The sequence below is a fragment of the Clupea harengus genome, chromosome 14 (assembly GCF_900700415.2).
Source record: "Clupea harengus chromosome 14, Ch_v2.0.2, whole genome shotgun sequence".
Taxonomy (NCBI): Eukaryota; Metazoa; Chordata; class Actinopteri; order Clupeiformes; family Clupeidae; genus Clupea; species Clupea harengus.
The window spans coordinates 7,174,044-7,201,737 of NC_045165.1; the positions used below are offsets into that span (position 1 = coordinate 7,174,044).

General features: G+C 40.9%; 1 protein-coding gene and 1 pseudogene across 2 annotated transcripts; one reads left to right on the top strand and one right to left on the bottom strand.

Annotated features, from left to right (window-relative positions):
- Positions 1-1,290: 1,290 nt before the first annotated feature.
- On the bottom strand, positions 1,291-9,830 carry LOC105898009 (annotated as a pseudogene).
- Positions 9,831-21,573: 11,743 nt separating this feature from the next.
- On the top strand, positions 21,574-25,283 carry LOC116223469 (butyrophilin-like protein 8). Of its 2 annotated transcripts, none has more exons than XM_031580320.2 (4): positions 21,574-21,793; positions 22,884-23,225; positions 23,515-23,796; positions 24,346-25,283. In XM_031580320.2, the coding sequence occupies exons 1-4, from the start codon at positions 21,667-21,669 to the stop codon at positions 24,534-24,536; spliced, it is 942 nt and encodes a 313-aa protein (XP_031436180.2). In that variant the 5' UTR covers positions 21,574-21,666; the 3' UTR covers positions 24,537-25,283. The 2 variants fall into 2 exon arrangements, with proteins under 2 accessions (XP_031436180.2, XP_031436181.2); XM_031580321.2 differs by having other exon boundaries at positions 24,349-25,283.
- Positions 25,284-27,694: the final 2,411 nt, after the last annotated feature.

A 27,694-nucleotide genomic window follows, 5' to 3' on the forward strand; every position in this document is an offset into this window, starting at 1 on the left:
AAAAGCACTCCATTACAAGCAGAAGTCATGCATGAAGAACCCTACTTCGGTTTAAAAAATGTACATAGGTGTTACCTGCAAAATGTAGTTAAAGTAAAAGTACTGGTTTGGTCCCTCTAGCTGATATTTTTTTATAATATTATTTATAAATACTTAAATAACAGTGTGTAAGCAGCATGTTACTGTTGTAGCTGCTGGAGGGGAAGCTCGTTTGAACTACTTTATATACAGTTTTACAGGGACTCCAGATCAATCTGAGGGGATGATTAATGGGACAGGAAAGGAAAATCTGTTTTTCAGTTTTTGGAATTTTTGTCTAATCTTTAATTTTTTGGTGAGATATTGGATAATTTGAACATTTATTAAATTGAAACCATTTGAGAAGTTTAAAGGAAAATTCTGTTTGATTGAACTATTAACAACTGAAATGTCTGACTACACAGTGACGTCAGAAGCCAAAAAGGCTAAAAACCACTGGTTTCACCTTCATTTTAAAAGCTTGTTATATTATCCATTGGGTAAAACTAAAGCAGTCAAAAACATGTAGTAGAAAAGAAAGCACAATACTTCCCTTTGAAATGTAGGAGTGGAAGTACAAAGTATAGTATAAATACAGTACTTCAGTGAATGTGGTTCATTCCCACCACTGTTAATGAAGACCTAGTAGCAGAACATTTGAAACATGGACGCTCTGCTGTAACCTTGGAAACAGCTTAAGTGGCTGCAGCTTTTTGTGTGACCACTAGATGGCCAACAAGTTGCCATTATATCTCTTTTGACTTGATAGACTAATAAAAAGACCAACCAAACCAACCTTCAGTCTTCTCAGAAAGAAACAGACATTACAAAGTGAGTTTATATTAGTATTTATTTTAATTTTTACATTTCATTTCAAGTTAGTACCTACAAATCCCAACAGACTGTATGGTACCTGGATTTAGCAGCATCTTTTACAGTAAATGTATTCTACAGGACACCGGATGTATTTACAACTTACAATATTTACACATATACATTTTTCAGAAATCAGGCCACTTCTTTTTGTTGTACACAGCGTGGCTGCCTTTGACAAGACAGCTATAGGCCTAATTCAGTTAAATACAATGTTCTAGTTACTGCAAAAGGATACCATAAAGCTTTGCCAACATGAGTACAAAAAGTACTTACACAAAACTGCAGTGATAAAACCACACCAAAACTTTAAACATACTTTTCTAAGAACGTGCAAATTTTAAAAAAGGTCCATGAATGTCAACATATGCAGGTAGGTGTTTTGAAACATCTGTTGGCCATGACAAAAATCTTTCTGGCAATAACTTTACAGGACTTTACAGTACACAAAGCATAGTTGCATGACTGTCTCCAGTGTAAAAAAAAAAAGTTAGTCAACAACTGGATCACAGACAATAAGTCTGTACACACTTTTACAAACAAATTCACAGTCTTCTTATCTAAATGATTGAAAGTACAATAGCACCTTTGAAATGCAAACCATGACCGTCACACATAAGAGGAGCTGCCGAAGCAGATCGTTCTGGCTATGTTACAGTCAAAATGTTAAATAAATGCCAATCCCTACTTAAAATGATTGACAATCACAGTACAATGTTATTTGAGTCACAGATATTCAGTATGAATAGTATTTTACACTAAACTGTTTTTAATGATTTTATTTTTAAGAATTTTCCAAGCTTGTGCCACTAAATCTGTAACAACAGAACAGAACTATTCTTTCATCTAAATTTACCAGTTAGCATAGAAAACCGCAGAGAATACGCTCTCTTTGTCCCTGGTTTATCCACTTTATATCCAATGTAGGTTTAGTGCTTGTTTATGAAAAGTCTTCTTGTTATCGCAGAGTGCACGATGTATTGGACTAGGTCCATATCAAAGCTTATCAGTGTGGAGAATAAGCTGATCGGGTGAGCCAACTTGTAAAAAAGTGCAATCATGGAAAATCTTCCAGGAAGTATGCATAAAAAGCTCCATGTCTTTAGGATTTAGTAAGGAAACAAGAATTGGATCAGACCAAAAAACAGCCTATTTTTTTGCTTGCAATGAAAGCATTGATGAGGTTTTGGGTAAAATCATTGTCTCCCATTATCAGACAAGCAACCCACATTTTGGTTGATGACATAAAGATGTAGACACGCAACCAGGATCTGGCATCACACACTCATGCCTTGTGCACAAGTAGAGCAGTCTCTCTGATGACCACTGGGTGGTGCTATTAGATTGTGTGTTCATCATTTGCAGGATTTTTTTTTTTTAAAAGAAAAAGAAAAAAAAAGACCATTATCTCCCTCTGAATACCTTAACACATCGCCATGGCAGCAGTTAAGGTGACCTTAAACTCAGACAGCCGAGATGAACAGTCACAAAGTGGTGACCTTTGAGGTGTGTATGTGTGTGTGTGTGTGTGTGTGTATGTATATACACACACATACACACGTGTATCCAGACATGAGACTACGTACGTGTGTGAGAGAAACAGTGCGTAATATTCCATTTGTTCCTACACCATATTTCCCAGTTCTGTGGAGTCTGTCTGTGAATCCTGGTCAGAGTCCCTGTTTTCCAGATACAAAAGAAGAAAAACAGTGTGAAACTAAAGTGAATGCAGCAACACACACAAAGCCTGTATGCTCAATTCCCTAATGTCAACATTCCAATGCAACGTGACTCCCACCTTTTTAAAAACAGTAACATCCCATCAATTCAAAGTCCTGAATAGGTCTTTTAACACCTTAGGTCCATTTTTCAACTAGTCTGGACAGAGGAGCCACTCAGCAATATCTATGCTTCTCAAGTTGCCTGACTTAATACTCTCTTTCACTTTGTGACCTTAACCTGGTTGAGACAGGTGATATTAAACTGCTCAATGGGGGACTGGAATCTAAAGACCATCTAAGACAGAGAATAGTGGAGGCCACTCAAATAAAACATTGGTGTTTTATGTGATCTTTTATACAGAGGGGCTGGGATCTGAGAGAAGATACCCCTTCTTCCTTAATGTTGAAAAAGTCAAGAATACTGATGTCTGAATGCACCTGATCATGCCCTTAATGAGATTGTTTTTAAACACCTGTATATTTGTATTTGTGTATGCATGAGTGTGTGTGTGCGTACACGTGTGTGGTCAAGCCAAGTGTGTGGTCTGTGGAAGCCTCACCTTAGCTCTTGTAACACTTTGCGGTTTCCCTGCCTCTCTTCTCATCGATGGGGTACGTTTTGAATATGATGAGGCCCAGGAAGATGAGGACCACAGGGCAGGAGCCACCAGCATCTTCAGGGTGAAGTTCACCAAGTCCGGCTGAGTGCATGCACGGGTCACGTATCCGGCAAAACTGTGAGGAGGGAGAAAAAACGAGTGCGGAGTAGGGGAAAAGAGTGGAGAATTAAGACGCAAGAGAGAGAAAGAAAAGAAAAGAAAAGAAAGGAGGGGCTCTACAAAGAGCCCTTTGGGTTGAATGAGTAAGGATTTGCTTGTTGCATTGTGTAGGTCTGGGCGGGTGCATAAGCACAGTCTTAAGCAGGAGGCTTAAGCTCTAAGCAAGTGGGACAGAAACCACGCTGCAGGAAAGCTACGCACTCCACTACAGTCCAGTCCACTGGTCCCAATGAAGCTAGGCACTCCACTATAGGAAAGCTAGGCAATACACTACAGGAAAGCTAGGCACTCTACTCCACTACAGTCCAGTCTGCTGGTCCCAATGAAAGCTAGGCACTCTACTCCACTACAGGAAAGCTAGGCACTCTACTCCACTACAGGAAAGCTAGGCACTCTACTCCACTACAGGAAAGCTAGGCACTCCACTACAGGAAAGCTAGGCACTCCACTACAGGAAAGCTAGGCACTCTACTCCTCTACAGTCCAGTCTGCTGGTCCCAATGAAAGCTAGGCACTCTACTCCACTACAGGAAAGCTAGGCACTCTACTCCACTACAGTCCAGTCTGCTGGTCCCAATGAAGGCTAGGCACTCCACTAGAGGAAAGCTAGGCACTCCACTACAGGAAAGCTGGGCACTCCACTTCAGGAAAGCTAGGCACTCTACTCCACTTCACTACAGTCCAGTCTGCTGGTCCCAATGAAGGACTAGCTAATATGACCTGAACAATTAAAAATCTGTATGCCAGTGACATCGCACACGAAACCCAAAGCTCTTTGTTTTACCAGAGCGCATACACTTCTGTGTGAGAGAGGGACAGAGTGAGAGGCAGGCAGAGAGAGAGGGAGGGACAGAGGGACAGAGTGAGAGAGGAAAGAGGAGAGAGAGAATACTCACTCCAGGCTGAGGGTGGAGACACCCAATGACACTCCAGAGGCAAATTTGGTGAAGAAAACATAGAAAGAGTAGAAGATTGCTTCATGGCCTTGAGTATCTGGATTTTGCACTTTAAAGTCATCCACAACGTCTGGCAGCATTGACCTACATAAGACAGAAGAAAATTATACATCAATTATAAGTTAACAAGGACTTTTTCTGTAAGCAAAGTTGAAATGGCTAGATCAGAGGAAATTCAACGGGCATTTTTTGCAGAGAAAGATAATCGGATGGACTGACTAAATGGAAGATCCTGAGCCGAGAAAAAGCTACAAAGATGAACAGCTATGTCTCACCATGGGAGGAGGAAGGCAGCGGCAACGCTAATGCCAGATGCCACGGCAACCACATACGCCACGATGATGTTGGGCCTCCCAGGCAGATGACCATTATCATGAAGGGCACCGCCCACTGTCCAGAGAAGAAGAGGTGTTAGCACACCCATGGCAAGCTTAAAAAACACACATGAACAACAGCTCAAATATACACACACACACACACACATTCACACCCATGCAAGCTTAAAAACACACATGAACAACAGCTCAAATACACACACACACTTACACATGCAAGCTTAAAAACACACATGAACAACAGCTTAAACAGACACACACACACACACACACACACACACACACACACACAGTGTTTAAGTACAGAATATATGTGTATGTAGACTAGAACCAGACATACATTAATGTAGGTCATTTAAAAAGATGTATTGCTCATTACATACACAGGAATTGTCTACACAGGAATAATAAATATTTATTTTCCATTTCACGCACACACGTAGATTCAACACACAACACACACACACAGTGACTAATTTATCATGTAGCTACCGTGATGCAAAGTAGACGGCAAGTCTTCTTCCCAAAGCGCGAGAGGAACCACTGCAGAATGGAATGGAAATGGTGCCAGAAAGCTAAGGATGAAAAAAGAAACAAGAATTCATGAGAAAAAGAATACTGAGAAACAAGAATACATGAGAAACGTGAATCACGCCCAACAAACCCAGCCCACCCAAACACACGCACCAGGGGGGTTTCCACAAAACCCCCATAGGGCACGCTACCACTAACAACCAAGGGTCATTTCCCTATTTGGAGGCCCATCAGCTGATGTGTGGTGGGGGCTAGCATGTGTTTAGTGTTGTGAGTCTGGTGGGGGCTAGCATGTGTTTAGTGTTGTGAGTCTGGGTCCTTTTGCAACAAGGACCCTCGTCACGGAAACCCTGTTGTTCTGACGTATGTTCTGAACTCTATGGAATGATCACCAGCCTCTTTCTAGTTGTCCTGCCGTAGATCAAAACTGAAAAATGGCACACTGACAAGTCTCATGCTGTAAGGTCACCATGCTTTATCCCGTTCAATATAGGAGTGAACAAAGCTGTGGTTTATTACAGCCCGTCAAAGAAGAAGAAGAAGAAGAAAAAAAAAAAACAAGAAATGGCCAACCACATATTCAGGAAAGCAATCTAAACATTGGCATGACAGGGCAGGAAAGGCAAAGGTTACTGTAGAGATACCCAAGAAATTGTTCTTTTCACCAGAGGATACAAATGGCTGCTGTGACACAAAGGCTTCTGTGTTTCTCCCTCTTGCACTGTTGCCTGCTTACTTGGAGAGTGCCCGTGTTTATGAGAGTGGGACTGTTTCCCACATGCCACTAGAATGTGTCCCCTCAACCCTAAAATCTCTCGTTTCATTTCCATGGCGACAAGTCACCTTGCCTCAAACTAGCACCGAAGTGCTGCCAACAGCCCTCGACCGTCCCTGGTCACCCCGAGGGGCACAGAGGTTCTCTTCCCAGGCAGGCGTCCATTTACATTTACATTTAGTCATTTAGCAGACGCTTTTATCCAAAGCGACTTACATATGTGCGACTTACAATGTATACACATTTTACATTTTTACAACTGATGGCACACTGCACATCAGGAGCAATTAGGGGTTCAGTGTCTTGCTCAAGGACGCTTCGACAGGGAATCGAACTAGCAACCTTCTGATTACTAACCGACTTCTTTTACCTCCTGTACCACTGTCGCCCCCCTCGTCCAGAAATCAGTGTTAAGTGCTTCCTACTGTAGCGTTCTTTTGTCTTTAAAGACAAAAGGACACTGATCCAGAGAATCTTCCTCCCAAACCCTGGCTACTTGAGCTGACTGACTTCAACAAACCTGTCTTTTAACTTCAACAACTGCAGTGCAACAGCTTGAATACCAAGTAACCTTATAACTGGAGGGAGTGAACCCCCCACCCCAAGTGTCAAGTTAGGATCTCTTACCATAATGGCCAGCAGAACATTCTGGAATCATTCCGCAGTCCAAGAGTGTAAGGTGCAGAACAGGGCAAGGTTTTCCTTCCAAAGAGCTACAAAAGGTAAAACAAACAAACAAACAATGTACAATCGTTTCCAGTATCCAAAAACATAAAACAATCAAACACAGTTTCCGCCACAATGCACGTTGACATTTCGAGAGAACAGCTTATCTTCAATGAAAGCAATGCAAACATATTATTTTTGCTTTTAAAGAGTGCGGTTTACAGTATATATATCTGATGACACAACTATGAGCCACTTACCATAAAGGCCAGTGAGGTGAACAAGAAGCCCATGACCAGCTTGATGTAGGGACCAAAGCTAATCACCAGACCATTCCCTTCAAAGAATGAAGGCGGCGATCCGCCTTTCAGACGTCCCACTCTCTGGAAAAGAAGGAGAGAGAAAAAAAAAAGGTAAAGCAAGCAATATGTGAAGCTACGAATCTGGGAAATATTGATAGCAAATGGTAATTCCAATTTGTAAAGGAAACAGAAAAACACACAAGCACATTCTGTCAAACAAATATATGTTGATGCAATTTAGGGAGAAAAAAAACCAAAAACATTCCTGCTATGGAAAGGAGCGCAATACAACCAACACAAAACTAAGTGCACATCCACATTTAGTTTGCCAGCAAAGAGTCAATGTCCAGCAATCAGCGCCTCTCTGCTCTTTCACGGCTCTTTAACTGAATGACTACTTCACTCACCTTCTTGTTCTTTGACACCCACGAAGAGCACGATGGCGCAGAGCACGTAGACGATGCAGATTACTCCTGATGCAATCATGTACGCTTGTTTCTGAGGAAAGGAACGCAAAACGGGGGAAAACAGGAAGCAAATTAGGAAGAACCGCAGGGATCGTTCACGCAGGTGAGCAGCAGATAGGTGGGTGGACAAACTCCTCTATGCTCCGTCTCCTCACTCACCGTGTCATTCAGAGAGATGCCCGATACGTTGACCTCTAACCCAGCTGAGTGGAGTTCAGGTCCGACAGGGTGTCCAGTTCACTTCGGAGGCAGGGGGCGATCGCCCCACCCACATCTGGCCTTGGATGGCAGTGCCAAGCACTGTGCCCAACACCTCAACCGTCATCCCCTGTGGCATGAGAGAAGCACAGGAGCGAGAGAGCAATGAGGGTGACAATACAACTCTGAGTACATGCCACAAATACGGATTAAGCATGTTTCCCCATGATAGGACATGTAATGGTAAAGAATGCCTTCTTTGAGGGGCAGTTGAAAAGGACAATTTCAAAGACGGCACTGTAGCCCTAGCTAAATATAATTCGTTATTTTGGTACAAGCAGCCAACATCAGCCAGCCAACGCTCAGTCCATCAAACCAGATTAGGATGTTGGTTGCGGTCATTTGCACCTAAGTAAAGAAATTGCTTACATGAACTGTTCTTCTGCACCATTTCAGTCCACTTAAAGTGGTAGGTACTACCAGAAGTAGACCATATTTGCTAAGGCTAAATACCAGATTACCCTATTTTGCACTATTTGTAATGTATTATAATCAAGGACTGCACCTTTAAGAAATGTAAGTAACACTGTTGCATTTTAAAAGGCTGGGTCATGTTGAAATTAGTTTCTCCCCTCAACAACTGTGACAGGACTCACTGTAGGCCGTAGCGGAGTCTCGCTCTTTCTGGTCTGAGCTGATGAACATGGTGAGTGCCGAGTATTGGCACATGGAAACACTGTGAAAATAAAAATAAACATTCATTAATAAAAAAAAAGAAACCACAAGGCCACACAACTCAGTGTGTGTGACTCTTAGGTTGTGTATGTGTGTGTGACGGTGATAGCCAGAGGAAAAAGGTGAGACACAGAGTGTGTGTGTGTGTGTGTGTGACGGTGATAGCCAGAGGAAAAAGGTGAGACACAGTGTGTGTGTGTGTGACGGTGGATAGCCAGAGGAAAAAGGTGAGACACAGAGTGTGTGGTGTGTGTGTGTGTGTGTGTGTGTGTGTGTGTGAACGGTGATAGCCAGAGGAAAAAAGGTGAGACACAGTGTGTGTGTGTGTGTGTGACGGTGATAGCCAGAGGAAAAAAGGTGAGACACAGAGTGTGTGGTGTGTGTGTGTGTGTGACGGTGATAGCTAGAGGAAAAAGGTGAGACACAGTGTGTGTGTGTGTGACGGTGATAGCCAGAGGAAAAAGGTGAGACACAGTGTGTGGTGTGTGTGTGACGGTGATAGCCAGAGGAAAAAGGTGAGACACAGAGTGTGTGTGTGTGTGTGTGTGTGTGTGTGTGACGGTGATAGCTAGAGGAAAAAGGTGAGACAAAGACGAGACCCACCGTCTGAAGGGACTGGAAGAGGCAGTAGAACACCAGGTACCAGATCACCTTCCCCTCCTCCACCGGCGGAACAAACCAGATCATGAAGTAAGTCATCACCGCAAACGGAGTGGAGATGAGGATCCTGAAACACAGGCATGAAAAACAACGGTGAGGACAAGCGTGAACTTGTCACATAATGTCTTTCCAACAGACGTAAACTTGTTTTTTTAATAACCTGGCATAGATATGAAATGCCAATCAATTCAGGTTTCAGAGGAAACCGTGTGAATCTGTTATCCAAACACGGGAGTGGTCTCAAACTAAAACACAAAAGGTTACAGGAACCAAAACCAGGTGAAAAACAGAGGATCTCATGATCGCACTCTGTACCTGATCAAAGAAAAGAACTGAGGCTGAGAAATTCCATCAGCACTGCCAAAACACCATGGCAACCAGGAAGACATGGAAAGGACAAGCAGTCCATGTTCATCATCACTGGACAAAGGTTCTCTCTCACGGTTGGATAAGGAAACCTGAGAGAACAGGTCTGCGTTCACACGAACATCGCTCTGCGTTCACACGAGCATCGCTTTTCCCTCTGTGCAGTCAGGCCACAGTGAAGTCGTCCCCCCCACCCACCACCCCCTGTGGAAGCCTTTGCTTGCTTTGGAAAGAAGTCCGCTGGGATTAACGAGGACGAAAACAAAAGTGCAAGCGCTTAACCTCAGCACCAAAGCAGAGGTGCAGGGAGCCGGCAAACAGCGCCTCGGTGTTCACGGCTTCAACAGCGATTGCGAGCAAGTGTTGTGCAACTCAAAGCCGGTCTACACATTGTTTGCCTCTTTTGCTAACCTCTGCCAGACCTTGCTACCGCAGGAGTCCCCATTCCCTGGAAAGCACGTGGTGCAGATGGAAAATATTTGGTCCACACAGATGCCTTTCCATTGCCCTATAGAGATGGCCATCTTAAGCATTCCAAATAAGTATTGCCAACAGTGGCCTTAGCGTGGGCAGACATGTGACAGTGGAAAAAAAAAAAGATAAATACAAAAAACAGTTTTTTAAAGTCGGAACAGCCACTCAAAAAGGTTGAGATGACACAGGTGTGACATGGACTACCTGTACAACTTTGGGGCATGTGACCAGGACGTGAATGCAAGGTCATACACAAATCAAATGAACCCCCCTCACACACACACACACACACACACACACACACACACACACACACTCACGTGAGATATAAGAATACAAACTTCTGTACTGTGGAACCTCCAAGCATAAACACAGATATGCTCTCACATATGAGATCACAGCACCCTTGGCCATATTCATTTGTACAGTGGTGAACAGCTATCCATGTACAAAACAGAAGAACGCGAAGAAACATGCTACAATCTATACAACAATAACCTCAACCTGGACACACACACACACACACATACACCACTGACATATTCCAAAACAGCTTCCTATATTTATTTTGGAAACAGTCAGCTGATACCCGTGAGGTGGAATTTCAGGTGGGGTGGGGGCGGTGGGGGTGTTGGACTGAAAAAGATAAGATGGGACCATTTTCATGTGTCAGATAGCTCACTATCAACTTGATTAATATCACCATATGAAAAAGTACAGGGACATTTAATACAATTATTTTTAATATTTTGTTTTATTGAGTGATATTACTACATTAAAGGCAAGTATGGGAAAAAAGCTAATATATGGCTGAAAAAAAAACATCAATATTGTATGAATATATTGTGCATATCAGGGAATATCTTTGATTAATCTAACATTAATTATTTTTTTAAGAATGAATTAATATGAACAATCAAAACACCTAAATCATTAATGTATTATATAGCAGCGTTTTAAGGTAATAGCCCAAGGTTAATGAGGCATTAACACCCAAACTAAAGAAAAAAATGATCTCAAGTCACAATGACAACAATGAACTCACTGACACAGCCAAGAATATGCCCTTCACTTAACCGATAGTAACCTCAAGTCATTTCGGTCGACCCCCGCTCCAACTGTCATTCTTTGAAGCCACTAATTCCTTTTGCAACCCTGATTGGCTGAATTTTGTGGTGTGGTGTGGGCTTAACCAATCAGAGAGGACCCCTCCCCCGCCTTCGGTTTCCCTTCCGCTCTCTACACAGCACATGCTTCTGTTGAGACTCAGGCAAAAAAAATCATAAGAGCTCCCCGGCATTTCATGAAAATTGATTCTGTACGCATCAATTTCAACCATGTTTCCTTCCTCCATGCTATATACTTTAATTATTTCTTGTCATGTGTTCATAAATGCCTCTTGGGGACCATATGTTAAAGAAATTCCCCTCGGACTCTTCCCTTTTAGTCGTACTGAAACTAGTCTCATGTAGCTCTCCCGACAGCCAGTTAGAGCTACTCACAAAAACAATGCTTAAGGACTGGTACTGTGAGGGTGTCGACGGTGATCATATAAGAGAGTGTAAATATGGATGTGCTTGAACAGTACTGTGAAGCTCAGCATGTTCTCATCAGTGGGGCTCAGTTCATGCTGACATATCCAGCAGCTGGCCGACTCAAAATAGTGACGTGACCACAGCACATCAATCTAGGAGCTGGCCCAAGTTTTCCTCAATGTTCCAATCTCAAGTTTGATTTCATGATCTGCTGTACCGGCTGCTCTGTGCTCAGCTCTCGTCAGCTCTTATATGCATAGTTAGACTTTGGCTGAGCACACAGTTGATCTCATACAACTGGAATTATGTTGATTTGAATTCATATTTAAATCAAATTCATCACCCACTGTTGGGACATCATTATATTTATAGTTTATTGACCTTCCAGCATTATGGTTAAAAATTCAACAATTATTTTGCAGTTACAATAAAAATATCAATACTAAAGTAGACTAATATATTTAATTATCTGAACTCAAATCTAATATCTCATATCTGCTGAATTGGTCCTACAAGCGGGATGAGTGCTTCTTTCCGATCCTGTCATTAGGAGTCTAAGCAATAATAATAATAATAATAATAATAGTAAATGAACCGTCAATTTTCAGAATCAGAATCAGGTTTTATTGGCCAAGTAAGTTTGCACAAACAAGGAATTTGACTTGGTAAAGTGACTCTCAGTGTGCTTACACAAAATATACAACACAATACAATACAATACAATACAAACAAACAAACAAACAGTGCAACAGTGCAATGGACTAAGGAGTTTAAAAAAGTATGTACAAGGCGGAATGGCTATATACAGTAGCTGTGAAATGTTGCACAACAGTAGTGCAAAGAAGAGGTGGAGAGTGCGAGAAGTGCAGGGATAAATATATAAATATAAATATAAATATATATGCTACAGTGGGTTAGTTGTTCAGTAGTGATACGGCGAGGGGGAAGAAACTGTTTTTGTGTCTGGAGGTTTTGGCGAACAGTGATCTGTAGCGTCTACCAGAGGGGAGGAGTTAATTTGAATATGAATAATTTGTGTCCGGGGTGTGAGGGGTCTGCAGTGATTTTTCCTGCCCGTTTCCTGACTCTGGAGGTGTACAGGTCTTGGATGGTGGGCAGGTTGGCACCAATGATCTTTTCTGCAGACCTGACTGACCGTTGGAGTCTGTTCTTGTCCAGTTTGGTGGCCGATCCAAACCAGACAGTGATTGAAGTGCACAGAACAGACTCTATGACTGCGGTGTAGAACATGATCAGCAGATCCTGAGGCAGGTTGTACTTCCTAAGCTGGCGCAGGAAGTACATCCTCTGCTGGGCCTTCTTGATGATGGTGTTGATGTTGGGTTCCCACTTCAGATTCTGGGAGATTGTGGATCCCAGAAACCTGAATATATTGTATTTATATTGTATTTTCAGAATGTGTTGGAATGTTTTTCCTCTCCCAAAAATTGTCACTACCGAAACATAGTAATAAACTATAGGAAAAACGTATTATTAATAACCTGTTCAGATTGTGTTTCCTTTCCTTCTCTGAAGAGTATTTTTACAAATATTTCTTGAAGGTTTTCACAATGAAATCAATAAAAATGAATTTTTTACCAAATTTCAAAGTTCAATTTATACAATTCATCAAAATCTAAGTGCAATATTTCTTTGTAAAATGCAAAATACTGATCATATTGATTCCAGAGTTGATGATTGATGAAATTGAACATACATTAAACCAATCAGTATCATAACATTTTAGTTGATAACTCAATATACTTTATTTTTTACAAAACATCCAGTGTTTCGGTAGTGACTGCACTGTTTCGGTAGTGACAGAACTGTTTCGGTAATGACCACAGTATTTTGTTTGCAAGGTTGTATCATATTTCCTCAACCTTATTGCTTAATCTTAACTCATACCATGCTTTAGGTTGGGAATATTAAAAACACAAATGTTTTGTGCTTTTGCTGTCTTTTCCTCCATATTTTTCTGACCTTCTTTTGCTCCCTGTTGGATAAATCACTGATACATTTCAACTTTCCTTCTCCCTTTCGTTTCTTATTTCTTTCTCTTTCCTTCCTTAAATATTCTTGGTGTTTCACTGGGTCATCCCTCACTCTTTGTCAGTATTCTCTCAGCCTCTCTGCTCCACTTTTTCCTTTTGGCCTTTTGGTGTCTTATGATTCTTTCTCCTGAACAATTTCAGATAGAAATCAGCATTATCTACATCTTTACCATTTAGTCCACATAACACATTTATTTCAAAATGATGGGATTGAACTACTTACCATTCCATTTTTTCACTACCGAAACGTTCATGTCACTACCGAAACTTAACCATATGTTTTGGTAGTGATTGTTTCGGTAGTGACTGTTTCGGTAGTGACAATTCTAGCTAAATTTAAGCATAAATAAATAATTCTAGCAAGCACATGGCTAGCAAACAAATCTTTGAAGAGGTGTACACTCAAACAAACATAATACTTTGCGTAAAACCCCAAAAAGTTTACTTAATTAAAGAAAAAAAGGTGTTCGGTAGTGACAATTCTTAAGGTTACACACTGATTTTCAGACTTTGGAACACATTTATATCAAAAGTATGGGATCTAGCTACTTACCATTCAGCCATGAGGGACAGGGATGCAGTATCACTGCCTGGTTATAAATGCAGGGGTGTGGCTAAAAAACAGGCTCAGCCAATGGACTAAAACTCCTGTGTTTCGGTAGTGACATGAAAACTATGGACATGATTTTTTGAGTATAGTTTTTTTTTTTTTATTAAACCCACAATAGATCTAAATCTTCCAAGTTCTGTATAAACTTAATCATAAAGATCTTTGAAATTACATCATTGAAACAAATCTAAAAAATCTAAAAAGTGTTATTTACAGACATTGAAATTTAGATGCCAGGGTTAGGGACAGCTACTTCCCAATAGAAAGTACCCTAAATGATGATTTTCTATATATTTAGCTTATCCCTATCTCAATTAATGTCTTGGGTTTAAATAGACCATAACATATTCTTAGTAAATATCTATGTCTGAATACTTAAATGTTTTGTAAATAGTTTTTATTGTTGTGGGACCACACTTTGCACCAATTCGGTAGAATGGCCCATATAGGTGATTGATTGTTTTGCTCCCAGTGGAGTAGAGGGGTGCTACAATTAGATCTTATACTGTTCAGAAAATCTGCAGTCATTTATCAACCAATCAATGTTTCCTTTTGTCTTTTTAGCAGAATCTGAAGGAGATTTTCCCAAAGCCAGTCAGCGGATGAAGGAGTTCATTCTCTTGCCTGTACTTCTGGTGTTCATACTCCTAGCTGCTATTGGACTACTATATCTACCTGTAAGAGCCAAATTCATGTTTTTATGTGTTATAATAATTTTGTTAAAAAAGATAACAGTGGAGATAAATCATTTCTTCATGATTTGAATGAATGCATAGGTTAAAATGCATAATTTAGTATTGTGTTTAAAATCAGAAGATCTTTAGAATGTAAGCTTCCAATCAAATAGCGCTACGTCAGTGTAACACCTGCGCATGGGATGTTTAGTTTAAATTTGTTATCAGAGACGTTGGAAGCGACATAGTTTTTTGACCGTGTGACCTTGTATTTTCTATGTTTTCTAAGTAAACATTATTTATAGAAGATTTTCTTGTCTCACTTGCATTTCAATTACAAGTTGTAGACTGACTTAGAAAACTGTGGTACAGAAGACTTTGAATGAAACGGAGTGCCACTACACTACCGACAATATGCTAACCACACAGAACCAAATACATCTTATCCCAGACAGAAAATTGTATGTGTCATTTTGACCTAACATCAAAAGAAAGCCCCTTATGCAGGACTAGAGACTAAAAGACTTTAAAAGTGGTCCAGACCAAAGCCAAGGTGAATCTCTTATTAGCAGTCTCTTGTTTGAGGAAAATAATGAATTTTTCTGTAACAATTGTTACTTTTCCGCATATGTTATAGTTTGAGTTTCATGTCTAGTGAAGCATGTTTATATCATCTTTGAAATCATTCTGCATGTAAGATGAAAATTCACTCAAGTTACCTCAGGAGTTGCATATAAGTATATTTATTCAACAACAACAACAAGCTTGTCGGGCTCACCCACGTCCTGGCAGGTCAGACAGAGGCACGGGCCCTATCTCAGAGGCTCACTCCCAGACTGCAGCAGACGAGAGAAGCTAAATTTAACACATCACACAAGGTTTATATAGAAAGAAGTTAGCGTTCTCTGACACGAAACAATTTGTCATGAGGGATAACCACATGGATGATTAATGGGACAGGAAAGGATCATCTGTTTTCGTTTTTTTTGGAATTTTTGTCCAATCTTTGATTCATATTCATTGGGTAAAATCTTCATCTTAAAAATAACTATATATACTAAAGTACCTAAACTAAACATTTGAAACGTGGAAGCTCTGCTGTAGCCTTGGAAAACAGCTTAAGTTGCTGCAGCTTTTTGTGCTACCACTAGATGGCCACAAGTTGCCCTTATAGGTTCATTATACCTCTTTTGGCTTGATAGACTAATAAAAAGACCAACCAAACCAACCTTCAGTCTTCTCGGATAGAAAAAGACGTTTATAAAAGAGTTTATATTAGTATTTATTTTTACATAAAAAAGTTAGTTAGTATTATGTTACAGGGATTTTCTGAAAGGTCTTTAGAGAGAGTACTTTGCTGTGTATGTGTATGTGTATGTAAAAGAAAAGTTAGTACTGTTACGTGCAGGGCTCAAATGCATGAAACATAAAGGGGAGGCCACGCAGAATTTATGATAATAATAATAATAATAATAAGGTATTTATTCAATGATATAGATTTATATTTATTTTATAATTAAGCAAAACGTGTGGTGAACATCAGTGTTGTGAATAGAAATCAAAGATGTATTGTAAAGTCAGTTCAAGGGTAAATGCAAAACAAACGACGACGACGACGATTACCGAGTAACCAACGAGTATCCAATTCCAATTCCTATCCAACGACCAACGATAACCAAATGCCAGGAAGACCAAAGCTCTCCCGTCTGCCGGCTGCTTTTGTAGCCCAGCCAATGAACGATACATCTGTTTCCAATCACCTGCTGTAGAGACAGAGACAGATCAGGCATGCAAATATCATAGGGCGGGACCTAGACGCGCCGGGGTCGTAACAGTACCTACAAATCCCAATAGGCACCTGGATTTAGCAGCATCTTTTACAGCAAATGTAATCTACAGGACACTGAATGTATTTACAACTTACAGTATTTACACATAGAAATAGAAATCAGGCCAGTTCTTTTTGATGTACACAGCATGGTTGCCTTTGACGTGACAGCTATAGGCCTAATTCAGTTAAATACAATGGACCTCATTCTCGAACACAGTTAAGAAAAGTTAAGAAGACATTAAGACATTTCTTCTTAACTCCATTTACGAAGTTTCCAGGACAATTGTGGCATTCATGAAAGTTTTCTTGTCTGGGATACGTCCTTAGCTAAGAATAAGATTTAAGAACGCGGAATTGGAGTGCGTCCATGTTCGTAAGGGCTGAATTTGTGAGAAATAGTTGCTGATTGCGTTCACATAAATTCTACAGACATCGTCGGATTTAAATAATTATAATAAAAATGCGAGAATATTTGTATCATTAACCATTACGTTTCACATTTAGAGTCATTATTCTACGAGGAAGCGTGATGTCCTAAAATAAATAAAAGTCCAGTCCAAAAGTACCCTATGGATAGAACTTTTTCTGTTAAATTAATGTTTTTTTTCTCCTACATTAGTGTTCTACTAGTTCAATGTCTGAATTCAATTACAAAGCCGACTTTTTACGAGAGTAGGCCACTTTGAATGCAGTTATGTTGTGTTCTGATTGATAAAGGTCAAACTGTTTTTGAAATGATTTCACAACTGTCAAACCTATTAAATGAGCGTTCTCTTGTTCTAAATATGTTTAATGTTTGACTTGATGGAGGATTATTGCTCATCACAATAAAATGTATATATGTCAAATTTGCATAGTGACTCATTTACGTCGCTGAATAGTCCTAGACTAGTCCTATCAACACCGTCATTTACAGGAGCACTGCTAGAAGTCATCAATAAGCGCAGACTGATCAATAATCAGTGCGGATTCCTACCTGCACTCCCCTGTGGTTGGAGGTTCGCTTACAAGTCAGGTATGAAATGTTACTGATGCTATCAGGAAGCATTTTCCATTCTTGCCATTCAGAGACCATAGCCAACCACATCTTTATTAATTTGTTGGTGTGAAAACATGAAATCAGAGTGTGTCCCAGATGAGGATGTTGTGAGACCCATCTGTTTACTTTTGTTACAATTGTTCTATTCTCAAAAATATGTAATTATCCAAAAAGGTGTCTGTACCTTTAAGGAGATGTTCTTTGCAGGGCTTCATATTTCAAAGGGCAAAGAATATAATGGAATGGAACACAGCGAATGTGCATCAACTCAGGCTCCTGGTTGCAACAACAACAACAAAACTTGATAAAATTGTATTTTTATAGACTTTTACTGCAGAATAGTTTTCTTTAAAAGGAAAGAGAGGCTGAACCGTGAGAAAGTCTTCACAATTGGTTTCATGAGTCATGTGGGTGTGTCTAATCTGATCTGGAAAGAATGTGCCTGCATGGACTGTTTCTGCCATGACACATAACTATGATTAGACTGTTTCACGTGATCGATCTCAAAAGTCTAAGTCAGTTTTTGTTTTCAAATGCTTTAGTCAATCTCTCCCTCTGTCTGTCTCTCTCACTTGTGACACGACACGTCTCAACTCTGACATTCTATGACACACCGTTGCAGATAAGGGAAACTACACTTGAAAGTTATGCCTTGAGTCATCTATCTATTGAGGCAACAAGACGGCAACCTTCTTTTTCTCTACTCTCTAAGAAACCAAACTGGCTGATGTCATGCTGGCTTGCACTGGCATGGTAATACACTGAAAACTCACTCCATTGCTTCAGACATGTCCACTAAGTTCTCTCTTTATAGATATGTGCTATCCTGGACATACCAAAATAGTCAAATGAATTATTTCTTTCTTCTTTCATAGTCAAATGAATTATTCTGAATTCTTCTTTAGAAAGACCAGATTTTATGTCAAAGTGGAAGACTAAGTCGTTTAGTACACCTATAATTTGGACACATATTAAAAATAATCTAAGTATTTTTAGTATACTGGCTTAAGGCTTGGTTGGGAGAGACACGCCCCTTCTACGTATTGTTGTTAGGTTGCCAACCAGGGGAGGATACTGTAATGGAATATTTTTTTTTGCGTTGGCAACCAAAACCATTACAACAATCTCCATCGAGAGCCACAAATATAATTTAAATGTACATAAATGTAAACATTTACTCGTTGACCAATTTCTGAAGATAATGTAAGTATTATTGAAATGAAATTCCCCAAGCTGTGGAGAAGCATTCAGTCTCCACAGCATTGGACAAAGAAAGTGAAACATATAAATGAATACACAGACTCTGTGTGAATTATGTAATCTGGTGAATGTGAATTATTCTGTGGTAAGAAGGTCTATGGATATGTCCGAACTAGCTTGAAATGCCCCACAGAATGAATGCTGCACTGTCAATAACTTCAACTATATGAATTATACATCGACTGTTACTGACGCTATTTCTATTTTGTCATCTCACCAGTATCATATTTGGATTTTGGACCTGATTAGTCAAGGAATTAAATATCGATATTTTAAAAGGTCCATTATGACATTTCTTACAATATTAGTATGTGTCATTTCCTGTCGAATTACAATCTTCAGAAATGGGTCGATTGAGTTAATATGGAAATAGTCTTTATGTAACTTTATGTAAATGTGTCCAGTCACTATGACTGTATTTGTGGATGTCCATGGAAATTGTCTGTTGTAATGGTGTTGACTGGTTAGAATAGTTTAAAAAAAAAATTACACAGTAAAATATTTGTATGTGTAATTTCCTGTCCAATTACAATCTTCGGAAATGGGTCACTTGAGTAAATATGGAAATGGTCTTGCCGTGGATCACTGACTTCCTGTCAGTCAGGAAGCAGCGTGTGAGGCTGGGCAAGCTTGTCTCGGAGTCCCGGACCATCAGCACTGGAGCCCCACAAGGCTGTGTGCTCTCCCCTCTACTCTTCTCCCTCTACCCAGCAACTACACCTCCAGCCACCCTTCTGTCAAACTCCTGAAATGTGCGGATGACACAACCCTCATTGGACTAATCTCCAATGGGGACGAGGCTGCCTACAGAAAGGAAGTCAACAGCCTGGCTTTCTGGTGCAGCCAGAACCACCTGGAGCTGAATGCCCTGAAAACTGTGGAGATGGTAGCAGACTTCAGGAGGAGCCCAGCCCCAACCGTCCCCCTCGTCATGTGTGACTCCCCAGTTAACACGGTGGAGTCTTTCAAATTCCTGGGGAAAATAATTGCACAGGACCTAAGGTGGGCGGAGAACATCACCTCCACCATCAAGAAGGCCCAGCAGAGGATGTTCTTCCTTCAGCAGCTGAAGAAATTCAACATGGCGCAAAAAAGTGATGGTCGAGTTCTACACAGTCATCATTGAGTCCATCCTCACCTTATCAATCACTATCTGGTTTGCTGCCTCAACTGACAAGGAAAAAGGCAGGCTGCAGCGGATCATTCGGTCAGCCGAGAAGCTCATCGGCTGCGACCTGCCGTCTCTCCTAAACCTCCAGGACCAGCAAGAGGAGCGGGCAAGATCATGGCTGATCCTTCCCATCCCGGTCACCACCTATTCCAGAGACTCCCATCAGACAGATGGTTCTGGGCTATCAAGACCAAAACCTCGTGCCACCTGAACAGCTTTTTCCCCAGACACAGACAAGCCCCCTGCATCAAACTGACTCTGCGCCCCCCCCCCCCCCCCCCCCCCCCGCACATATACACATTCACACAAATGCACTACAGTGTAAATTATTTATATACTGCACTATGCTAATTCCAATTCACTGCATCTTAACCCCGCACGTGGCCAAATTATTTATTGTTCCATTTTGTAAAACATTTATCTTTTATTCTTTTTTTTGCTATTTTGTTAATATGTTTTATGTACTATGCACCAACCACACCAAGTTAATCTTCTGTATGTGTAAATATACTTGGCCAATAAAAAGAGTTCTGATTCTGATGTAACTTTATGTAAATGTGTCCAGTCACTATGACTATGCATTTGTGGATGTCCATGGAGATTGTCTGTTGTAATGGTGTAGACCAGTGGTTCCCAAACTTTTTACAGTCCCGTACCCCTTCAGACATTTAATCTTCAGCTGCGTACCCCCCCCCCCCCCCCCCCCCCCCCCCCCTTGGAAAAAAAAAGTTTTCCTTTTCACCTTTTACTTTAATTCCGTTTTAATCCGTTTCGGCTAATTTTGTTCACCCAGAGGTAGTTTGATGGCTTAAAATGAGTGAATAATATGTGCCACAAGTGACCCAAACCTCCTAAGGTGGTTGTTGTTTGCCAGCCATCAACAGAACAGAAGACTAAAAAAACATGATTTGCAGGCGATTGGGAAGATGAGCGAATTCATTTGACAGGCTACGGAGGTCTGTGTTGAATAGGGGGGCGTGGCCGGAGCGGAGTTCAGCACAGACGTGACATTTTCTCAGTGGTTTTGTTTTCTAAATAATGCTTGTTCATCGTTGCGATCGTTGTTGTGTTTATAAGAAAGAAATACAGCCTTGCAGGACCAAATACAGGGGAATTTGGGCGATTTTGATGCACAAAATGATGTTTCCGTCTGAAAGTTGCAATTCTGTTTCAAACGGTACATTCTGCGAATTCTGTCCGTTTTCTGTTATCGCGGAAATTTTCTCCCCGCGTACCCCCTGAACCACTTCGCGTACCCCTGGGGGTACGCGTACCCCAGTTTGGGAACCGATGGTGTAGACTATTTAGAATGGCTTTGACATTTTTTTACACAGTAAAGTATTTTTATGTAATTTCCTGTCAAATTAAAAGAAATGGGTCACTTGAGTAAATATGTAAATGTCTGTAAATTTGTATTATTGTTGTGGCTCTCCATGGAGATTCTTTTATTGCTTTAGACAGGTTGCCAACGCAAAATAAAAAAGATTCCATGACCTAGTTGCCAGCGTAACAACATTACGTAGGAGGGTGTGTCTCCCAAAGCCGTAAATCGGCGTCCAGCGTGACAGTATTAGTATAAAGGACGTGGTGGCTACCCTTGCCATGACAGTGCTATGAACAGCTTGGATGTCCTATGAATCATTTTTTTTTTTACATTTTTAAGGTCGTTTTGGACAGACAGTACCGTGACATGAGTTTCAAACTTTGGACAGCACAAGGATTTTATCTTTCTTTACTTCTCGTAAAAGTCTGCTGCTCGGGTAAGTCTCTCTCAACTTCTTTCATAGCCTATATTTCTTTGTCATTGTGTTTGGGAAAACAAATGCTCGAAAATGTTCTAGCCTCTCTCAGCGTATAGTAACAAACAATAGCTGGAAATACCACTCTATGCAGCATAACTTGGCACTGAAAAAGGTCTAAAGTTAAGCCTATCAAAGATAAGTGTGACGTTTCAGTCAGAGTATCGTTAGAGAAAACAGGAGAACCGGGATCAGATCACGTCTTTGTGTTTGTATTCTGAAACTTTGAAAGTAGAAAGTACATTAATAAAGCAGGTGTACATTCCAAGGTGGGGTTCAGGTATATTAAGACATTTTGACCTTAGCACACAACCCAACCTATTGTTTTTCTCAATAGCAGTAGGCTAGTCAAGTTGAGGGATAGGCTGGACCCTTATTACCACACGTAGAGAGTGAATAAAACGTTAAGCCTAAGGTAAGGTAAACGATATGATCATGATCCTTACCAAATATGAATATATTAAATTTATAATACAGGCAAAAAGCAACACCTTTATGAACACGAACACCTTTATGATCGTTGAAGGCTCAAGTTAAGTCAGAGTGAATGGTAAACCTCTTGATAGCCACTAAGCCAGGTTTGTAAACCACACTCTAGGATCATCTGTATCTTGTAGTTACCTGGCTTGACACGCTCTAGTAACAGTCATGCCTTTGCGATGTTGCATCAGTGGTCATCAGCTCCATCAGGGGCAGGCTTAACTTGGCACCAGATGACCAATCGCAAACATGGAGAGGTCTAGAGCACTATATTTCAAACCATGATCCTTACCAAATATGAAGAATTTAAATCTATAATACAGGCAAAAAGCAACACCTTTGCTGACTTTATTCATCGTGATCAATGACTGTTTATGGACACACTGCACACCTAACCCTCTACATATAGTCGATGGTTTTGATCTGTTATCTCAAACATAACCTGGTCCAGGGCAGGTGAGATGTGCAGCAGGGGTGGAGCTGCTGGCTCGTTGCAGAGGGAGTGAGGACCTGTAGTGTACAGCCTTCTTTTAATTTGAATGAAGGGACTCAAGGCACTTCTCTTTTACAGAATTCAAAGTCACCGTTCCAAGTTCCCTGGTGGTCACTCTTGGTCAGCCCGTGGTCTTGCCCTGCAGTTTCTCCGTGGGGAATGTCTGGCAGCCTGAAAGCATTGTGATTACTTGGCAGCGGGGGCTAGAAGTGGTTCACAGCTTCTACTACAATCGGGACCAACTGAAGCGCCAGAGCCCACACTATGTGAAGCGCACCTCCCTGTACCAGTCAGAGATGCAAAAGGGCAACGCATCTCTCCGTTTGGAAAACGTCACCATAGAAGATAGGGGGGAGTACATCTGTTCCGTGAGCTCGCAACTGGGCAGTGAGAGGAAGAGCTTCCCTCTAAAAGTGGCAGGTAATTACAATCAATACGTTCTCAGGATGGGTTGCATGCATTATTCCAGTAGATACACACACGCACAGGATGAATTTAATTAAACTGACAAACTGACTGGCAAAGCTAGACTATGGCCTTGAGAATGGGCCTTCACTGAGTTCAGTAAGACTTCCAAGCTATCCGATGGCACCATGATCATTCTATTATGATCCCTTATGGCTGTAGAGGTGAGGAGGATGATCTTGACTGCTGACATGTCCCTGAGCCCTTTTAGTAGGATCCTCAATTGTGTATCTCTCTGTTTCAGCACTCTATTCAGAGCCAGTGCTGCAGTTCTCAGTGCAGCCCGGAAGTGTGACGGTTCTTCTAACCTCAGGAGGAGGATTCCCAGCTCCCACCTTGAGCTGGCTGCAAGACCATGAAGACCTCACCAACAGCACAGAGACCCGTCTAACACGGGACACACTCTCAGGGCTTTATAACGTGTACAGCACCTTGACTCTCAAAGACAACACCATTGCTACCCTCAGTTTTATACTGAGGAATGAGGACCTGATGGAGGAGATCAGGAGGAACATCAGCCTACCCGGTAGGTAGAACAGATCCCAAAACGCAAGTTTACTGTAAACACAGGCAGGATGGCACTCTAGTTCAAACTGGGATGGAAGCATGTCCTTTTTATATTTCATTTTTTAATTCTAGAAAATAGCTGTAAGCAGGCTATAAGCATCTCATGGGAAGTTAAAATTCCTGTTTTTCCTGGCTATGTGCTGCACCTATGCACAAGCTATTGGCCAGAGTGATGCTGTCCAAATCACTGGCATATAGGGGTGTCCCTTTGGAAGCTCCTCGGTTTGTTAATATAACCAGACACTGTTTAAACTCAAGATGTAGATTACATTGGCCAGCAGAGTCCAAAACACATTTTATTTACCCTAGAACATCTAAAGTCTCAATAGCCGTGACACTCTGAAGACAATTTAACCAAGATATTAGTCACCACAGCTTTTATACAACGCGGTGAGCCACTGGAGATTAAGAATATAGTGGCTGCACAAAAGCTGGTTGTTTTGATTAGATCATATACTTTTTAGAAAGTAATTTATCAACTAATCAATATTTCCTTTTGTCTTTTTAGCAGAATCTGAAGGAGATCTTCCCAAAGCCAGTCAGCGGATGAGGGAGTTAATTCTCTTGCCTGTACTTCTGGTGTTCATACTCCTAGCCGTTCTTGGACTACTATTACTACAGACAATATGCAAACCAAACAGAACCAAAGGCATCTTATCCACGACAGAACATTGTTTCAGTCATGTTGACATAACATGAAAAGAAAACACCCTTCCTTCCACAGGACTAGAGACTAAATAACTTTAAAGTGGTCCAGACCAAAGCCAAGGTGGATCTCTTATCAGCAGTCTGTTGTATGAGAAAATTATTTATTTTTATGTAACAATTGTCACTTTGCCACAGATGTTTGCCACAGTTTGATTTTCATCATTCTGCATTTCATACTTACTAGGAGTGAACAATATCTAGCCTTTCCTAATAGGAAATCAGCCAATTTGGGATATATTTTTAGTATCTTTTGCTAAATGCAATGAACATTTCACTTTCACATTTCACAAATACCTGGGTGTTCATTCATTTTTGAAACATTCACATGATTTCAAGTATTATTATATATCCATGTCATTCCTATTGAAGAGCACAATAATATGGAAGAGTATTGGCCGTCTGACAAAGACCCAAAATAGCAACTCTTAGCTACTAAGGACACATTCATGTTTAAGTGTTCATCTGTCTTAGGCCTACAGGTTGAATAGCTTTTTGTGTCATAGATGTGGGTGTACGGGTTGTAAGTGGCAAAACCTTCCAAAAAAAGCTGTCATCTGAGTGTTTGTAGGATGTGGTGAGAATGAATCCTGTTTTACTGAAAATAAAATGTATATTTTGTATACAATACAAACAAATTATTCTAAAACCTTTTTACACTCATACATATCTATGTACGTGTGGGTCAAGCCGGCAGCTTTCTGTATTTTAAATGAGTGACGGGTCACTCTTTAAATAAAATTTTTTTTTTTAATCCACCACGTTTTATTGGAATGTATCTGGATTGTCTGCCTGACTTTGTCCTAGTTAATGTGGAGAGGACTGGTATGCTTTGAACCATTGTTTACAGGACCTGGTTGCCATGATATGATGTAATTATGAGTGCGCTAGTGTACTCTGCTTGGCAGCTTAGACTTTAAATAGTTATACAGCTGCTAAAAATACTTGCATATTGTTATCTACAGCAAGGTCACACAATAAAAATGCCACTGAAAGAGCACACTGTTCATGACTACAATGAACCCCTGTAATCTCAGAGAAGTATCGATAGCCTCCCTTTCTCGCTCAGATCTCAGGTTGTCTAGGGATTGTCATATAACCTGTTTTATTACCACTATCAATATGGGAAAGTTGAAATCATGCTGCATGAAAAAACAACTGTTATTATGACACACAACACTGGAAATATGCAGGCCTTTTTATGGCACTGCCATTCAAAATGTATGTATCAGTAGCATGGCTCGATATGTTATGACATGCTCTGACTTTGAAAACTGATATTGTTTAGAATAAAGTGCATCTGTTGTTTCGGGAAATCCATGTGAGCGATCATTCAGTGTTAAACTAGTAGGCTCCAGCTGTGGGAGTTATGGAAATGCTTTACTCATCTGCTGATATCGCGTCAGCTTCACACTGTATACCACAGACATCCAGTAGTTGGTGTCCTGTCATCTGCAGACATTGTCAGATGAGACTCCAGTTGTGGTCAATGGTGGACAGGAGACATTTTTGTCGTTGTGTGGAAACAGACACCTGCTTTTTGAAATGTGGCCAATAAGATGGTTGTAGACTTCAGGAGGACAGGTGGAGGCTTACAAATACCTGGGTGTTCGCCTTGACAACAGACTGGATTGGAAATGTAACACTGAGGCTCTCTACAGGAAGGGACAGAGCAGACTCTACTTCTCGAGGAAGCCTAGGCAACAGTGACATCACAATGAGACATCACCATGGCATACATTGAATGAAAAAAAGAATGCATAGGACAAATGATCTTATATTTCACTAACCTGTGATACTTTCCTGTGGCATTTATGATTTCACACAAATGGATTTTTGACTACCAGAGTATATAAGGTCATTTTTACAAAGGGGCAACATTTGTTTACAATGTTTCCTCCACCCATCTCACTAGGTCTTGTAGTGAATGACTTACTAAATAAGAAATGCTAAGACTATCATTCTTCTATCTGTTACAAATATATCTTTTAACTATGGCACCAGTGATGAATTGTGTTAGTAGGTAAAGTTGAAGACAGAACAATAATGTCAAAATGCTGAAAATGTGAACTCTATTTTATCACACATCACATTTTATTATTGTTAGTAGGTTTCAGGAAGTTAGTCAATCTACAAATTTGCAAGGATTTCCTGACTTCTTCTCAACCTTCATTCCTTACTTGGGCATTTCAAACCCACCCACCAAACCCCTTTCAACAAGTCCATCATAATCACCCAGAACTTCTCCCTCCAATGAGTCATCCTGTAAACCTCTCTGTTCCTCTCCTCTTAACCCTGCTTCTCCTTCATCCTCTTCTCTTTTCTGAGATGGTATCACAGAGTCCTCATTCAACCTCAACTTCCGGTCTGTGAGAAGCTCAGACAATTCTTCGCTCGTCCCATACTTGTTGTGTCTGCCTGTGATTTTCAGAATGCCCTCTTGGGAAACTGACCACAGCCCTTCTTTTCCCCTTAATCCTTCTCCGGCCCAGTGACCCTGCTCAATTACGACTTCCAATGGCCTCCTCTTCTCCAGAGGGCCACCCCCCGAGCCAAAGATCTCCACCATCTCTGGCTCAGATTCTCCGTCCATAACAAATAGTTCAGGGAAGTCAGCATAACCCTTTAACTTCGGCATGGCATCAGAGGCTGTAATGTCAGCATGGCTGTTCACACTTTCCATCTGTCCCTGTGATTTCACATCAAACTAGATATCATCTGTGAGTGTGTTGTTAAGAGAGGTGACATTGACTGGTGCTGAGGGGTCTGAAAAATACACTGGTCCACTACTCACTGAACCTGCAGGGGGCAGAAGAGAGCAAAGGTGTACAGTCAAGGAAGAAGAAGAAAAGTGGCAGAAGCAGGCAGGGAATGAAAAGAAATTCCACTTTCCTTTTGTCTCTGACCAAACTTCCTGGAGACTATAAGGGATATTCTGAGATGGCACCAGAGGAAACACTCTGACTACTCTTTCACTTTAGCAATAGATAGATTTCTGTAAACCTGTGATTAGTGTGAGAGGGAGGTAGACACACTTGCCTTTATACATGGCTCTCTTGACCTTCGATGGAACACAATTAGACTCGAGTCGAGCAAATCGAGTCTTCTCCAGTTAGAGCAGTACACCTAAAAAGATAAGGTCAACACCGTAT

What these genes read in the sequence shown, in the direction of transcription:
- LOC116223469 (XM_031580320.2), top strand. Translation starts at nt 21,667, where the DNA reads ATGAATCATTTTTTTTTTTACATTTTTAAGGTCGTTTTGGACAGACAG. An exon ending in CGTAAAAGTCTGCTGCTCGG is followed by an intron (nt 21,794 to 22,883) that starts GTAAGTCTCTCT and finishes TCTCTTTTACAG; the next exon opens with AATTCAAAGTCACCGTTCCA. An exon ending in CTTCCCTCTAAAAGTGGCAG is followed by an intron (nt 23,226 to 23,514) that starts GTAATTACAATC and finishes TCTCTGTTTCAG; the next exon opens with CACTCTATTCAGAGCCAGTG.